The 18337-nt window shown below is 47.0% G+C and overlaps 1 protein-coding gene across 1 annotated transcript; it reads right to left on the bottom strand.

Annotated features, from left to right (window-relative positions):
- Positions 1 to 413: 413 nt before the first annotated feature.
- Positions 414 to 18032, bottom strand: ASXL1 (ASXL transcriptional regulator 1). The gene is made up of 14 exons (XM_074157571.1): positions 17973 to 18032; positions 13036 to 13118; positions 12070 to 12072; positions 9806 to 9914; positions 8203 to 8323; positions 8031 to 8128; positions 7599 to 7692; positions 7154 to 7306; positions 6565 to 6728; positions 6374 to 6470; positions 5784 to 5889; positions 4693 to 5308; positions 3697 to 3952; positions 414 to 3117 (listed from the first exon to the last, which is right to left on the bottom strand). Exons 1-14 carry the CDS (start codon positions 18030 to 18032, stop codon positions 1034 to 1036), a joined length of 4044 nt encoding a protein of 1347 aa, XP_074013672.1. The 3' UTR covers positions 414 to 1033.
- Between the last annotated feature and the right edge of the window lie 305 nt (positions 18033 to 18337).

Raw genomic sequence — 18337 nt, 5'->3', positions numbered from 1 at the left:
AGATGCATAGAGGATACTTACAGGAGCCAAATAATTCACTTTATACATCCAAGAATGAAAATATATAAAAAAAAAGGAAAAAAAAAAAAGGAAAAAACACTGCTTTTAAATGTTAGATGATGGTCACACAGATGCACAGCTAGACGCCTGCAAGGGGTCAGATGCTGTCGTGTTAAGGTCCTCATTGCAGGGCAACGCAGAGATCGCTGGCCACAGAAACGAGCTTCTAGGAACCTCTGACCTTTCACACTACGTCGTGGCAACTCAGCCAAAAGAGACAGTCACATCCGCTGGCCCAAGCGTTCAGCCAGGGACACAAGTCCCGGGGCCACACATCGTCCTGCAGACCAGCAGAAGGCATTCGGTTGGCTCCTGCTACTTTCATTTTTTTTCTCTCTCTTCTTCTTGCATCCTCCGAGTTGGCTCCATCCAGTACAAGGTGAGCTGGATCCGGCTCCTCAGCCACCCGCGGAGCGCTTTACTGGGCACCACGTCCTGCTGTAGCATCCGAAGCCCGTACAGAACCGTCACTGCGGAGCAGCTCGTTGCTGACACGTCCTGTGCAGCGGCACTTCCCACGCAAACCAAGAATGGAGATGGCAGGAGGGGAGAGTGGAAGACTGTAGGGCCTCACCTAGCGCAGCCCTGAAATAGAAAACAACCCTGTTCCAGTTCCTTTGGATGTAGAGATTTCCTCGACGGAGGGTCAACGGATTGCCACAGCGAACCGCCTCTCACCCAGGTGTCAGCCTCGGCACATGTATCAGAGCACAGCCAGTATTTCCACAATCGCACCAAGCAGAAGGATCGCTCCAGCAGGACGCAGCCCACCCAGACGGGAGTGTAACCGTGAGCAAGGAAGGGTTTTGCACTGTAGATTTCAGTAGGAAGGCCAGTCAACTTTCCTCACCAAAACAAAGTGTAATAGCATTTCTACTATAAACAGAATAGTATTTTGTGTACAGGTTTTCGGGATCAGTCGTTATCAAAATACACACACTGAATATACAATTTGTCCCATGGCCATAATTTATTATCTCACCACAAGGCACAATACACAAAGCTTAGAGGGTCCTATACAGTCATCGTGACAGAACGCCCCGCAGCCTTTACACATGATCATGGCTTTAAGGCTGCACGAGCACTTGAACGAGATCTCGTCAACGCTGCTGCTATCAGCAAACATCTGCACGGAAAGGGATGTATTATGGTTTGCAGCAAAGTTCGCTTTGTGGGTTAGCTGCATCATGCTTCCAGCGAGACTTCTGGGAAAAGCTGGAGTGTTGGATGAATAATTAAAGCTGGTGGAATTAAGCTGCAGCTTCGAAAGCTTCCCATAAAACGCTTGCTTGATATTGAGCTGAGAGGGTATGGAAGAAGGCTCCAAAGGGTGATTGTGTCCTTTTCCTGGTTCCCTCGAAAACTTAAAAAACGGCAAGTCCATAACGAGGGGAACGCTTTGCAAATGCTCGCTCAGCTCCATGGGGTTTTGGGCTGCGTCGTTCCGGTTCTCCGCGTTACTCTTGGCTGAGCTGCCACAGGCCAACACGTTCTCATTTTTAATTCCTCCCAGGGTGTTGGGGTGCTGCTTTGAAGTCCATTGTTCCCTTGGGGCCGCCATTCCTTCTCCTGACACACAGCTCTTGTTCAGAGGAATCTGTTTGCTGGGGGACAAGGTTCCCATGGCTGACACTTGATCCAAGGCCCTGGAATGATGCAGTCTAACACTGGGGTTGGAAGGAAAACCAGAACCAAAGAGTTTTTTGCCTTGAACGCCAACGTAGTTTTTACTGACCGATGTACCCTCTGTCTGATTTGGACCAAGAGAAGTTACAGTTGGAGATAAAAACCGAGGCTCCGTAGAGGCGTTCAGATTCTCCGGACTTTTATTTGCGATGACACTCGTTGACGGGTTGTGCTGTGGCACCCGATGGACCTTGGGCAACTCTTTCTGCTCCTCAAAGCTACAGGAAGAAAATGTTCTTTCCCGAGGGCCCACATCTTCAGGCTTCTGAGAGGCACTTGCCACATTTGCCACTTGGTCTTGGCAGCTTAAAGTCGAGCCAACTTTGGAATGTTTTTCTGGGATAGACTGATCCTCTGCATCCTCTGCTCTAGGCAATGCTGCACCCGATCCACAGTTCTCCTGGGGATCTATGGAAGATCTCATTGAGTGGAAGTCATCACTCCTGCTTAGGGCACTCGTCTTTATTCCTACATCTGGAGAAGATTCTTTGCCAAAATAGCAACTGCTACCTCTCTCCATTTGCAGGGGGAGGCTTTCTGACTGCTTGTCTAGCGACGGCTGTGTAGTTTCCAGCTTGATGTTGGAGTGAGACACTGGGAGAACTTCTTCCAGTGGAAGGCTGCCCTTAAGCAGCTGCATCACCAAAGGGTTGTTGGTTTCGATAGACGACACGGGCCGAGCAGACCCTGTCGGCCGCTCGGGTTTCTGGGGCAATGGTGCATGTGGTCCCCACCTCTGCGATGGAGATGCAGTGCTCCTCAGTGCGACCACAGGGAAGTCCACAACGTAGGCCAGACTATCTGATTCTTTTGATCTAATCCTACTGCATCTGTCAGTGCTGCTGTGACAGGAGGAATCTTTCCCAGCCACCTCCCTGCAACTGACACTTCTGAAACATATATCCATCTCTATATTCTCATCAGCTACATCACCTTCAAAATCTGAAGCGGTATCTGTTGTTTCACTGTGCGTACTCTGTATTTCATCATCTCCGTTTGTCTTGAGCTCTTGAGTCTCTCGCAGTGGCTGATGTGCATTTTCTGGTTCTGTTCTGGGGCACCTCTCCCTCAGCTGCACAAGTTTTTCAGAGGTATCTATCCTATTCTGAGAAATAAAGTCATCGTGTAAAGAGCATTTCCCCAGAGACTCTGTACTGTGTTCTTCATTACTTAGTTTGCCATCGCTCTCTTTCTCTGCCTGCGGGTGTGAAAAGTCACACAGCACAGGGACTGCTTTCTCCACTCCAGCAGTCACCATTTTGGAGTTATCACTATCAGTGACAGATTTTTCCACAAATGTTTCAGAGCCATTAAATCTAAATCTAGACACCATTTCTGGCTCGTGGCGTTCTTTACCGCCTGATGACAACTCTGGCAGAAGAGCAGGACAACCGGAGGAATTTTCCTTTCTGTCAGAAGGATAATCCACCTGTACGGTGGGAGCACCAACATCTTTGAGTTCTGACACAACCCTGTCTCCCGTAGGACTGACCACAGCTCCCTGCACCCGAGAACACAACAGACCGTTCACTGGAGGAACCACGCATTTCAGCTTTGTACTTGGCCTCTCCTGTGACGCAACACAAGGTGGGGTTTCGGTCCTTGGGTCACAGGGGAGCTGCTCAGGGCTTTCCTCCTGCCTCTCAGAAGTTGCATTGTCTAAGGATGACCCAGTCAAAGCATCACAGAGCTGCCTTCTAGGTGAACCATCACCAGGTTGAGCCTCCCCCGAGCTAGCGCCCGCAGTGCATTCCAGAACGCCAGTTCCCTCACTCTTTGAGGAAAGGGGGTCTTGTCTTGAAGAGAGGAAGGAATTTGCATCAGCTGCCTGAGCGGCCACCTCAGAGTCAGCCTTTTCTCCATTCAGATGGAGAGACGACAGTAATTGTGTTCGTTGTAGATCTGACGAACGCTTTCCATGAGTTCTCTTTGATCTCCTGTGCTCTGTACGGCTGCTGGATTCTCCTCCACCACCTCCTTCATCAGTGCTTCTCCCTCCTCCTGGGCCACCCCCACCTCCAATGGCGGCTGTAGCAGCTTCTCGCTGGGCTCGGGCTTGCAAAGCACGGGCTTTAATGTCTGCGAGGGTTCTGGCCCCGGTCCTGCCCCGGCTGGAGGACTCCGTGTTGGGGATGATCCTGGGGCATATCTGGTAAGCGGGCTGACCTTTAACCACCCAGGGTGGTTTAATACGTGAAAGTTGAATCTGAAAGAAAGGGAAAAGCAGTTAGTTCCAACGCTCGACCATTTTCAGACAGCTAAATGCATTTTATTAGCATCTGTTCATCACAATTCCTATCACAAGGATTCTACAGAAAATTAAAATTCCAACTTAAAAAACTAATTTTGGCCGAGAATTAACATGTTCCCAAAACCTCTGCTTACGTGCTCTGTCATACCATACGTAAAGCTCACTTAATATTAACATTGTTTTACCAGAGCCTGCAGACAAATACGAAATGAATGATTTGCATTCAAATCTTCAGAAATCAAACCGGTCTCCTTTACATCAGGATGACCGCTTTGAAGGTCACAAGATGCATTCCTCCAGTCAAAACGGGAAAAGTCTGAAGGAATACTACAATTCTGCCCCAAAGGAAAGGACCTGAGAAATTACACAGGACAAAGAATATGATTTGAAGGTCTCTTTTGCAACAAGTCAGATAGTTTCAGGAAAAGCGATTTCTGTATCCACAGAAATGCAAACTAACAGAGTAAGTCAAGGTTACCCTGTGCTCTTGTGCAAAGACCTTGGAATGAATTTCCATTCTTTGCCTCTCTAAATAAGATATAAACTGTGGCAATCAGAGATACTTAGCCAGCTCTACCAATGAAACCCTTCCACTTCTCCTCTTAAGATGACAACACTTGACATTTTAATAATGTTTTGATGCTACTGAGCATGACAGCCCCGAGATACCAAGCAGCTATAATTCTCTTTCCTACCCGGATGGGTGGGACTTTTGGCTCCTCTTTAGTAGGCTGTGGCTTTTCTGGGTGAACACTTTCAATTGTGTTACGAAAGGACTGACGATCTTCAAGCCGGGGCTTCTTTTCGGGGAAGGACGCAGAGGCAGCCTCCTCAAAGCATTTCCTCTTCTGGTCCTTGGACTCCCGAGCGGAGTTCTCCTGGGGCAAACTGGGAATTCTGTTTGCAGCTGCCAACGACGGATCTTCTGATTTACTGTGTAATTTGGAAGTCTCTGGAGAGAGGTGCGATTCTGAACTCTCTGGCTTCAGTACCGTGGCCGAAGGGCTCGTGGGATCGTCTTTCTTCAGGTCTATCTCAGGCTTTGTCTCTTTATGAAGAGAGGAATCCGGTCCCACGGAAGTGGTCTCTTTGGAAGCCTCCGTTTGCTCGGGTTCACGCAATTTGTAGAGGCTCCTCCTGGCTCTGCATCGCAGGTCGGCCCGGGTGCGTTTCTTGAAGTGCCCGTCTCTCTGCCGTGTCGAAGGACCGCGCGGCAGCCTTGCTTCTCCTTTAACGGACAGTCCTGTCCTGTTCTCAGCGTCTTCTTGCACCAAATTCTGCTCCTGGGATTCTTCTTGGGTCAAGCCCAACCTATGAGGCAAACATAAAAACTAGCTAAAAGCTAAAGCCCATCCTAATTTAAGCATTTCCTCTTTTACTTATAGCTGTACTGTCACCACTATATATAGAGACAGACAGATTACAAAGCACAGACTCATCAAAACCTCGTCGAATCAGTCTGCAATGAGATAACCTATACATTTGCCATCCCACATTACTATCACAGGGAATGAGAAAAAAAAGAAAATGTAAAGATTTGTAATGGAAAACAAGTAATATTAACTTGTCTTGGGAACAAAACAGGTGGCCTACAAAATTCTGCTGTGATCCAGCCAGTTCCCCACAAAGGATTTCCCTGGAGCAACAGTTCGATTGATTCACCCCACAACCTGCATTTTTTTCAAGGAGTTCATGCTGCATCTTCTCAGATATCCACAAGCAGAAACACACTCTGCCACCTGCGCAAACACAGATACAACATGACAGATGAGGTTAAATTTCTCACTTTTGTCCATAGTAGTCCTCGAAGAACTTCTCTTTCCATTGCTCCACTCTCTTTTCCTTTTCCATCTCCTGCCGAATTCGAACTTGCATCTCGTGAGTGAATTCACCTACACGGTAGCAAGAGACTGAAATTCAGCTCCAAACAAAACTGATTCTGCAAATGCAACCTTTTGTGTTTTAACAATATAGTACAGTATCTACATATACAAAGGACAGATTTTCTGTTATCTTCCTGCTCTCCACTTCACTACGCATCCACATGCTGCCCTCAACTCCTTAAGGGCAATGGCCACAGGATCAAGATGAAAAAACCCCAGTGTTCTACCAGACATAGGCCACAATTTAAGGAAAGATAAGTCTGGCACTACTTTACACCTCCAACACTTCATTCGGAAGGTCCCATGACATCAAAGAAAACACATCTCTGATTTTACAGAACAAAAATTGAAGAAAAGTTGCGGGCAACATAGCCAGACGCATTGCAAAGCTGGACTAAATTCCCATTCATTAACTGTAAAAGAAAAACAAACAAAAAAATCCCATAAAATGATCACCTATTCTCCAGACACCTAGGAAAGCAAACCCACTCACCGTCGGCCAGTCGCTCTCTCCAGCTCTGCGCAGCGTGGGTGAAGAATTCATTATTCAGAGCGCTGCCACTCAGACGCATCAGCCCGTCAGCCCCAACCTAACGGGACAAACAGAAAACATTTGCTCCAGCCGTTCCTCAAGCAAGAGGGAATTCTGTGAGTGGAAAACACCCAAGTGCTGCACCCTCATACCTGTCTATCAACTTCTGGAAGGAGGTAGAGAAGCTGCTGCTGGAAGTGTGATGGGAGCGCGTTAAAGGTTCTGGAGTTTATCAGAGCTCGCAGGTTTGTGTTGACAAGAATGGAACCAGGTGTTTCAAAGTCAATATCCTCACCCCTGTTTCGTTTCATTTGCCCTGTAGTTTAAGGACAGGCAAATAGAATAAACATTGTTGTATAAAAGTATTTCAGAATTATGGGCAAAAAAATGTACGTTAAACTACTACAGCAAAAGGAGCAGGATATAGGAGAAAAGATCATAGTACTCAAGTATGAAGAAAGACTCTCAAACACACTAATTAATAGATGTGCATCTGGAATTTTGATATGAGGTCACACTTCTGTCACATTCAGGTACAATTCTCGAAGACGCTCTTCAGAGCAGCCAAACTTTTAAACAACTGTCTCACTAATGTTCAGGGAGGAAGGTCTGGCTTGTGAGCCTTAAGATCATCCTATGCCCTCTGAATGAAGAGAAACCTTGGTGTTTCAGATATACAGACTTCAACATTGCCTGCTTTTATGGCCAATTATTATTCTAAGTTTAATCCAAAGCACCTACCAGCTGTGGGCTTTCGGATACCTCTCAGAAGCTGCGGAGGATCCCTGTTTATTTCTGTTCTGCTACGCAAGGTGGCTTTGCACAGGGCCAAAGAGCTGCTGCTGCTGCTGGATGTGCTACTGCTCTCCCCATCAGCATGTCTTCCTGTGAAGCCTAAAAGCAAAACAATTTTGTAAAAATACACAAATAACAGCAGAAGCCCAACTCAGGAGCACGGTTTAATACACAAGAATGATTTACTAATAACATACCCTCTGTTACAGGGTATCGCCCAGTCACCAACTATTTTGATGGAGTTAAACATACACACAACTCTCTACAGTCACACGCATTCTCAGCAAGCGTTAAAGAAATCCTCAGGCAAACTTACAGATAACTAGGGATAACTGATTAAACGCTATCTATGCAGTCATTAGAAAACCACCACAACAAAGGCAACGCTCACCAGAGGCAGACTCCATGTGTGCCCCGTTTACTTTCAGTGGTGTTAAGACAACACGTGGCAACATTACACCCGTCTTTTTCTTTTGTTTGGTTGTCTGCGGTCCAGAAAGAAACGAAAAACAAAACAAAGGAACAAAGATATTATGGAGGGGTAAATGAAGATTTTAAGCAGCACGTTTCCCAGTTAAAGAACAACCTCGCTCGTAGGTAAATCTTCAGGTGCCATTACATTTATGAATAGCAGAGAATTCAAAATTACCTCCCTGTATGTGATCCCTCCCCATTCTGCAAACTCCCCACTTAAGGAGACAGCCCCATAACTCTCTCTGAGGCACAAGTGAACAACTAGTCCCTGTCACGCTAATCCATCACACAGTAATGGAAGCTCCCCTTGAGAGGCCTTGTGCTTCCCATTAATCCCACTTTTTCCTACCTGGGAGGCGGTTCTGTAGCTCTCCCTGGTAGTAGCGTGTCCCTTGCTCTGAGATTCAGTGGAACACGAGGCGTTAGAGGAGGTGTCATCAAGAGACACTGAAAGAGACAGGCACTCAGTCAGACACCAAAATAGATCCTATAGTTTAAGATTAACGTCATCAGATACTTACCATCGTTATCACCACTCACAGTGCTTGCTTCATTGGACTCGCAACTTTCTGCGTCTGCTGTATCTTCCAGCTCCTCCCCTTCTGGCACAGACAGGTTCCGAGACCACTGCAAGGCATCCTTCTAAACGGGCAAACAGAACCGGGGTGGCTACAGTCCTCCCTCCCAAACACTTCGACTTAAACCAATGGGAACAGACAGTTTAGTGGATATGGTTTTTAAGCTTTATTTTCTTTTTTCATCTTCCCTATTTTAATCCTTGATGCAGAAAGACATTTTTAAGTATATTTGGGCCCATAGCAGAAAAGAAGTCACCTAAACTACCAGCAAACTTCATAGAGACCTCCTAGATGTGTAACTCAAACATAGCCAAAATATGTAAGGTTAATAATTCACTGCACTGTTCTGTAAGCAAGCAGTTCCTAACAAAGAGAAATATCTTGTTCTTACTAAGAAAGAACAGGCAGCATCAGAGTAGCCTGCTACTAAAACAGTAAGCTTAGGAGATGTGTTTACTACTTGCATAATCAAAGCCATTTAAATTCCATCTGTTTTCAGCAAAATATGGCAATTCAACACAATTTTCTGACAGCAGAAAAAAAAAAAAGATGTAAACGAAAGGGCTGAGATACCTGTTGTCTATCAAGCTGATATTTATCAGGGAATCCAACAGCACAAAACAATGCAAAAGAAAAGCCTATGAGCACAAACATTTTCAACATTTGAGATTACTGGGGCAATAAACTAAACACGTTCTAATAAGACCTCAAGATCTGAGGAAAACAGTGACGCTAAATATACACAGAATGCAGCGCAACACAAAAACAACCAACCAGAAGAATGAATATATATTTTCCTACCAAGATTTTACTTGTAGCTACAAGCTCTTGGACCAATTTAATTTATTGGTTGGCTGTGTTCCCTTGTGGCTGGCAGAAAAGGAACGAATGGGACTGTTTCGATAAGCAGCCACCTGAGTTGGACACCAAGTATTGGAATAAGAGGATTTATCTTGCTTGTGCACCTCAAGAAGTAATAGGGTTTTTTAAAAGAGACCTTATCAATGCTTATAAGTATCTGAAGGGTGGGTTGAAGGAGGAGGGAGCCAGACTCTTTTCACTGGTTGCCAGTGAGAGGACGAGGGGCAACGGGCACAAGGTGGAACATAGGAGGTTCCACTCAAATACGAGAAGAAACTTCTTCACGGTGAGGGTGACAGAGCACTGGAACAGGCTGCCCAGGGAGGGTGTGGAGTCCCCTTCTCTGGAGATTTTAAAGACCCGCCTGGATGCAGTCCTGAGTAACATGCTCTGACATGCTCTGGGCAATCCTGCTTCGGCAGGGGAGTTGGACTAGATGATCTTTATGGTCCCTTCCAACTCTAAAAATTCAGTGAAATTCAGTGAAAAGGAATTTATTGTATATGGCTGAATACAGCTGAAAGGTACAAGCTCTAACGAAATAATGAATTCCAGACACACTTTCACATGACGGTCTCACATGCAGCACATTCAGCTCCTATGATGCTCAGTGGCAGTTTAACACTCAGCTGTGCATAACAAGCAGAACTCACACCTCGGCCGAGAGCAGGAACTCGGCATTTACCTTGAGCGTGAAAAGGCTGATGCGTCCTGGCAGTTTGTAAAAGAGTCCGTCGCCCCCCCTGGAATTGGAGTGGAGCATGGCGTTGAGGCAGGCTAGGGGAGAGGTGCCGCTGGAACAGAGACGGAAAGAAAACAGTAAGTTTTAAGAAATGGTCTTATCAGGAAAACAGCCTGAAAAACCTGTCAGAGATGATGCTCGTTAACTTTATGGGATGGGCACTTCAGTCAGAGCAGTATTACTCTTTTCCTTTTTGACCCACACACCAGCCTCAACACATCGCAGCGAAGCAATAGGCAGAAAACAGGAAGTGTTATGCCAATTTTCAAGTTATTCTCAGCCATTTTTAGCCGTTTCTAATTTTTATTACCTCTTTCCTCCCTTTCTCTGCTTGAAATTTTCAGAGTTGGACTGACTTTACAAAAAACCCAGATTTATTCAGCAGTAGAAAGATGTAAACAAAACCAGCATCAAAATGGACTCTTTTCAGTGGTTTCCAGTGATAGGACAAGGGGCAACGGGCACAAGCTGGAACATAGGAAGTTGCATTTAAATATGAGGAGAAACTTCTTTCCGGTGAGGGTGCCAGAGCCCTGGAACAGGCTGCCCAGGGAGGTTGTGGAGTCCCCTTCTCTGGAGATTTTCAAGACCCGCCTGGATGCAGTCCTGAGTAACGTGCCCTAGGCAATCCTGCTTCGGCAGAGGAGTTGGACTAGATGATCTCTAGAGGTCCCTTCCAACTCTGAGAATTCCGCGATTCCGTGAATTGTACATATACGTGTTTCTGGAATGTCTGACATGTCACAGACAAACTGCAGAAGCAGAGGTAGGAATAAAAGGTCCGATGCACTAATTTGTCAAGTCCTACGTAACTGCCTGGTTAAAGCAACCATCCTACGCTCACACGGATGGAACTTCTGCGCCACGTAATCTCATGTTTTCCAATACGCCACACATGCACAGGCATAACATTACCTAGAGGAGACATTAAAGCAGTCTCAATTTCATTATTAATAAAAGTGAAACTGAAAACTGGATTGAGACAAAATACTTCAAAGAAAATCATTCTCAAATTGGAAAACTCAGTACAATTTGTGTTTCCACCCTGAACGCTTTTATTTTTTGGACATTTCTTCACAAGCCTTGGCAACAGACAAAATTACCCTGTATTGCTTTTAGATACTACGAAAAAAAACTCCAGCCTTCTGTCCTGTTAGACAAGGGTTTCTCTTCTGTGTTTAACAGAACACTCTGAGCACGCTTTCTTAGAACAGCAAAATAAATAGTTTTCCCTGAACTGAGAAAAAAAGCAAATTAAAACTCTTGTAGGAGTTATATCTCAGCTACCGTGCCGGGCTTAAGTGTCCTGCCTCGAGCAGGACCGTTACCACCACCCATAATGAAAACGCACCCCCTCCCCCCCCCCAACAGACCAGAGTGACCCCCAAATCAGGGAATGCTGGCTCAGGATTGATTCAAAGGGGAAAACATCTCGAGCCACCAAGCTATTTCCTTCAGGAAATGGAGTTTCAGGAAGGGCTTCTATACAAGTACCGGCAAAGTCCACTGCATATTTAGCAAGGCGGGATCACTGCCTTTATTCTGTGAACAATTACGCTCTGAAAAAAACAGTCTTTTCATAAAGCAGAGATTTAATGACCAGAGAAAGAAAAGCAGATATCCCGAGGGAAAACCACCGACCTTTAAGGAACGATTTAGCTCTGTGGGATTTAACTTGACACCCGCTCCAAAGTCTGGTCTTTAGTTACGTACTGTGACAGGTCACTTGTCAAAACTGGGAGAGTAGCAAGATAATTCGTATGTGTGAAAAGAGAGCTGCCATTACCTTTAGCAGAGGACAGCCTGTGCATGTAGATCCTCAACTATCTACTCAAGTGAAAGGACTGGTGTAAGAATGGTGCAGAGTTCCGATTAAAACAAAGCTATATGAAGGTCCTCATTAAAAGCCTCTCTGAATTCTACTCAGAGCTGTGAAACCACCACCTGCATCTAAACCCGTGAAGATCTCCTCGGCAAGGATCGCCAGCAAGCAGGTGGGCGTTCTAACAGCTCCGATATCCATGCAGCAACACAGGCCGGCACCGTCCCTCTCCAGACAATGGCAACTCCTACACACAACACCTCTGTGTGCATCACCAGTTTTCACTATTCAAACCATCCCAGCTGTTTCCTGATTTCAGACACAAACAAGGAGCAGAAACAAGCTAACATTTTGAGGTGTTAGGTGTCAGAAGAAATTAGTTTACCTTCTGTAGCTTGGTAAAGTCCAGGTTCAGGAAATGCAAACACCATGGTGGAAAATAGTCCACAGAACCAAGGTAAGGGGGAAGCAAGACTAGAAACAGTCCACACAGCTGGATTCCCAGAAGTCAATCAATGGGCAGCAGCCAAAAGAGACTGCTTTTTCCGTCTCTGGTAGTCAAACTTTCTCTTTTTTTTGCCACGCAGCACTAACAGAGGCATTTGGACTATCACGGTTACCTACTTTCTTTGATCTGCAAGACACTTTGTATTTCTCTTCTACTACTGTCACAGAAACAGATGGAAGTTCACAGGAACTTAACCAAGGAGAACAGTCTCCCACTCCTGTCGTTTCCAAGGCTCCTTATCAGGTTCTGTTCCATACAAAACCCACGTTGAGATGGGCACCTCAACCGTACAATGTCAAGTGCCACAACAGTGTGAGCTGCGCTATCACAGTGCTTTAAAATCTGAGCAGAAGCTGGTATAGTAATACAAAATAAAGAACTTTTCTGAGTGTCCTAAAACATAATGTCTGCTCTAGAAATGAAGCATCAGAGGAGACAAAATGTAAACTGTTCTCAAACTAGAGTCACCATAGCAGAAACTACTGGGAGCTACTTAAGAGAGAGCCATACAAATAAGTGGTAAGTACAACACAATGCAGGAGTCTGAGCTGCAATAGGCTTTTATTCTACAATAGATGGATGAAGGGGACTCTGTGCGTTATCAAAAAAATCCAAGAACAGCTTCCAGTTATTATCAAAGAAAAAAAAAACAAACAACCAACAACACACAACCTGTATATAAGTGTCTATACTGTCAGCTGAAATTGCCATGCTGGAAAGAGAAAAAAGGAAGAAGAAAAGTGGGCTGGCGATGAGGCAGAACTGCACAAAGCAACACAAGGCTTCATATGCAGCCTCTCCCATGGCCCACACTATGTTTTAGACAAGATCATCAATACTAACCTCATTTCCTTTAGTCCTTCAGCCTCTATGACCTGCAGAATCTGTTTTGGGGTCATAGGAGCATCAGAGTAATTTTCCAGCACCTGAAAAGACAGAAAGACCACATGTCATAAGAGAATTTGCTTCTGCATTCACAGAACCACTTCATAAGCTGCGGTTCAGCTCCAGTAATACGCCTCTTAAAACTTTATTCATCTGCAAAAAAACACACACTAAAAATTTCAGGCTACCTCAAGATTAGATCACAGTAGGCATCACAAAAGCCTTACCTTAATCTCGTCCCTAATTAACCAAAATACAAACAAGGAGAGAAAAAGAAGCAGAATTTGGCCTTTACCCCATCGCATGAAACCAGTGGAAGCTTTACCACAGACTTCAATATACATTAGACCGAGCTGCTGCCACATACAACCTTCAAAATTGTACCGTGGTTAGTGACCTTAAATGGTGTAAAATGTTCTCCCGCCATGCACCTTCCTACCTCTCAACAAAGCATCCAGTTATCTTTCCGCTAATAAAAGTATTACTGTACAACGGAATTCAATAGCGTACGTTCCCTGGATTACTGCGCTCAGCTCATCTTCGCCCCAGCTCAAGAAGGGTACCACGGGAAAGAGGCAGAATTCTTGCCAGAATTCAGAAAAGGACAACAATAACAATAAAGGATGTGGGAAAAAAATATGGCTAGAGACACTAAAAAGATTTGGACTACTTGTCTTTGAAAGAAAATGAGTAAAATCAGATATTAAAAAGGCAATACAATAAATAACATCCTTTATCATCATCCTCATCCTTTCATATATTATATGGAGAATAGAATTGTCACTTTTATGGAACTTACTGCTCCAAAATGTCTAGAAGAACTCAAGGATTCAAAAAGAGGACCGGACATTTCTGTGGATAAGAAGATTACCCACATAAACAGGAAACAATGAACAAAAATAAGCTGCAGTAGATGTAAACCACGATGTTTCTTTGGGAGCAGATTACCCTACAGCTGCCTAACACGCGCCGTCTCCTGCGCCTTCCATCGGAGCAGACGCTGCTGCTCCCTGAATGCAAAAGACACCAAACTCGACAGACCTCGGGGTCTGATTGAGCAAAAAGGCTGCGATGGAGGCACAGGAAACATCCAAGCCTGAAACATCCAAGAAAGGCAGCAGCGGGGATTCACTCGGGAACTTTTTAGATCGTAACCGTGGTCTAAATTCCCCTAACCTAATGGCCACAATGATGCACAAGCCTGATTTTATTTGTCACCGGGCTTTAGAGGAGTCAGCAACGCGATGCTGCCTCTCAGTTTGACTTGTGCGAGAAGCCAGCGGAGGAACCCAAATGCCCCAATTTATATCAGCAACATCTAGAACTGAGTCACCGCAGCAGGCTGGGACGGCACAAAGCCTGCAGTCTGCCTTCTGGGGTCGCACAAACAGGACATTTGCAAAAAAAAAAAAAATAAAAAAAAAATATGTTGTGCAGAGCACCATTTGCATCTCCACACCATCTCCAACCTCTGCAAGTAAAGAAAAACCCAACCCACGTCACCATCATTCTGCACTTCAACTACATTTTGTGATAAAAAGGAATTTCTTAAATCATATCCACCCAACCCGTATTTTTGAGGTGTTTGAAGATCGCACACATTGGTGGCACTATCCTGGTAGGGGATGGAAATTTAAGAGCTACGTAACCTGAGATAAAACACAATGAAAACACCAAGAATGTAAAGAAAAGATCAAAGAAAGCAATAAGCCATATTCAGAGAGAGTAAACAATTTTCATTCCGAGTCAATACAGCTCCATCACACTTTTTTTCCTTTCACTAATCAAAAAACCTCCATAGGTTAGGACGTTTCCATGCCTTCCTCGTGAACTGTCACCCCCTGTCACTCAAAGGGAGCAGGCAGCTGACAAGGGGAAACACATCACTCCCGGGCTGAGCGCAAGATCCACAAAATGGAATATGCCTGGTCTGAAAAATAAGGAAATTCTTCGCAGCTTCTAAAACCTCTCTCAAGCGGCAGACGCAGCGAGCAAAACACACAGCCTAAAACTGAGCATGAACGGGCATTTACATAAAGATAAAAGAATCTACGCTCAGGGGAACAATTTCCAATCAACAGCTATATTAAGTGTACAGACTGCTTAATGGAAGAAGCGGGGGAGAGAAGATCCTGCGGCTTTAGCCACCGAAGCCCAGTCTCCAGTCCTGGCCATCTATCCCTCTCCAGCTGATACATCAACCTTCCATCAGGAGCTGCAACTTAAACAACATCCGCTATTCCTTACCCCAAAAAACATATTCCCCCCCCCCCCCCCCATTTATTATACTGGTAGTCAAGGGTTCCTATGTCCCTAATTATGGAAGTTTACATCATTCCCCCAATTAATTTACTAGACGTCCAGCTCTGACAGCACTTGTTGAATAGTCCTACGGTTCTGGGCGTTCATATGAATCTTTAAAGGCTTATTTTATGGCACGTGTATAGTATTAGCTCTGTAGGTGCAGCGGCACTGAAAAGCGCTTTTCCCTATGATTCTCAGAAACATCGAGAGGAATACAAAAAACAATAGCGCGTGTCAGAAGGGAAAATTAAAAGCATTTTGACAGGGAGCATGTGTAAGACTAGTGTTAAATAAAGATCTATTTTTAGTGGATTTACAATCAGTCCTGCAAGCTGGAAGTGCAGCTACGCAACTGTAGGTCTCTCTAAGTGGATAATCTAGTGTGAGATCGTTCTATTTCTGGTTCCTCAATGGCTCTAAGATGCTGCTGAGGCTTAGACACCTCACGCACCCACTGTGCCTGCCCAAAAGACAGGTGAGAGGAGCTGTGTGAAGAGATCCCTTTCCCATCACACAACGAGGGCGAGGAGATGTGTTAGGAGGCAGCTTTAGATTCACAGTCTCGTGTGCTGCTTTGGGCAACCTATAAATACCGATTTTTTTCACTTGTTAGAGCTCAGGATATTTGAACGACGTGACTTTGTGCAAGGTCTCCTAGCACTGCCTCTGCCCCCGAGGTCACCTACCAGGGAAGCATCCCTGTCACCTGCAGTGACGCGCTTAGCTCCCAGAACCAGGGCCTCAAAAAGAAATGCACGATGAAGTACTAAGACCACCAGATCCCTGCAGTGAAGTTCTACAGTGGCCGCGTTACGTCCTTTGCCGGTTTTTCAAGCAAAGCCACGTGGGTCCACAAAATTATAATTTACACACAAAAGATTATGCAAGTTGCTGGAAGACAAATGCTTGTCTGATTAGGTTTCCTCCTGGCAAGCAGTAAGAAAACACTCTGACGGCCAAACACATCTTACGCAGGAGGAGCACCAAGACCTAACTCAAATACCCTCAATACCAGACACGAGTCTCAGCTGGACTCACCCATACTGTTCCTTCCAAATGTTTATGTGCTCTGATGCATAACTTGGCCAGGCAAAACCAAAATAAACACACACACACACAAGGAAAAACATAAACCAAAACACCCTCAAGGCCTGCACATCTCTTTCTATAGATGTCCATACTTTACAGATGTCCAGACGTTATAGATGTCCGTATCTGGATGGACATTATAGATGTTATAGATGTGAAGCACTGGAACAGGTTGCCCAGGGAAGCTGTGGATGCCCCATCCCTTGAAGTGTTTAAGGCCAGGCTGGATGGGGCTTTGAGCAACCTGCTCTAGTGGAGGTGTCCCTGCCCATGGCAGGGGGGTTGGAACTCGATGATCTTTAAGGTCCCTTCCAACTCTAACCATTCTATGATTCTATGTCCATATGTTACACAGCAAGTACACCCGTATCCTTGCGAGCTGAGTACCGCTGACAGGGATACGGGGAGGAAACCACAGAGATCCCTTACTCCGTGCGCTGGCACTCCTGTACCTGCATAGATCTGCGTCACCGTGTCACCAAGAAAGAGAGCAGCTCCAAGGCAGGGGCCAAAGGGAGCAAGCTCCTTCCAGCCAGCCGCAGGAGCAGACAGTGGCGACCATCGGTGCTCCATGACAAGGAACAAGCCTGCACACCTCCAAAAGCACCCCTGAAATAAAACTTCCGCCTGGTTCACGCTCGCCGCCTGGAAGACACTGAAGTTATTTTTCTTCTTATATTTATAAATGGCGTTCGAGGCACGGCTTAAAGGCTTCCCGGAGGGGAAACTACCCTTCTCCCATTGCAGCGTTCCAACAGACCTACCCGAACACCAGCAGAGCAGAGCTGGGTTTAGAAGTTCAAGCCTTCAACAAGCAGATTCTCAACGGCAAAAAAAAAAAAAAAAAAAAAAAAAGACTAAGACAGACCCACAGCAACGTCCCCTAAAACCCAAAGTGACCAAACAAGGCCTGATGGCAGCGATGCCAGCCCCAAGATCGGGCAAAGCCGGACACACACCGCTCACGGTCTGGGCATGGAAGAAACCTGCAGCCTCAGGGATTAAAACCAGAAAGTTTTGAGAGCAGCGGAGCCCGGCCGCCGGCCAGGCCTCTCCCCGGAGGCTCCGGTTCCTCCCGCCGTGCCTTAAGTCACCTGAAAGGAAGAAAACGAACCGTTCCCACCCCGGGAGCCCTCCCCGACACCAACCCAGGAGGCAAATACCGAAGTGCCTCCCCGAGAGCCGGGCCCGGGTCCCACCACTCCCCTGGGAGGCGGCGGTGGCCGCGGGGACCCCCGGAGGGCGGGCAGCTCGTCCCCCCGGGATGGGAAACAACCGGGGAGGAGACACCGGCCGCGGAACCCGGGGAAAGAACCCGGCTTCACCTTCCCCCCACCCCTACCCCCCCCGCGCCGGCCCCGTTACTCGAGGAGAGGCCGGAGCCCGGGGGAAGGCCCCTCGGGGCCCAGCGGAACCCCCGCGCCCCCTCCCCGGGGCCCGCCCCAGGCCCTCCGCCACGGCGGCAACCCCCCCCACCACCACCACCCCTCCTCCCGCCTCACCAGGCGGGCGGCCTCGGCCCACGTGCGCTCCTTCTTCCTCCGCTGCTTCATCTCCTTCATCCTCCTCCTCCTCCTCCTCCCGCGGGGCGCGGCGGGCGCGGACCGTTAGGCGCGCGGGCGGGCGGGCGAGGGCGGGGCGGGCGCGCGCGGGCAGGCGGGCGGGCGGGCGGGCAGCGGGGCGCGCGGGGCGGGGGCGGGCGGGGCGCGCGCGGGGCGGGGGCGGCTCCGGGCGCTGCGCTACGGGAGGAGGCGGCGGCGGCGGCGGCGGCGGTTCGGGCCCGACATAACAACGGGGTCAAAGGGCTGGGGAGCAAAGGGAGGGTGGTGGTGGTGGGGGGGGAAAAGTGGGCGGGGTTCGGCGACGG

The sequence above is a fragment of the Numenius arquata genome, chromosome 12 (genome assembly GCF_964106895.1).
Source record: "Numenius arquata chromosome 12, bNumArq3.hap1.1, whole genome shotgun sequence".
Taxonomy (NCBI): Eukaryota; Metazoa; Chordata; class Aves; order Charadriiformes; family Scolopacidae; genus Numenius; species Numenius arquata.
The sequence above is the reverse complement of the archived record's forward strand: the minus strand, read 5'-3'. Positions and strand labels throughout refer to the sequence as shown.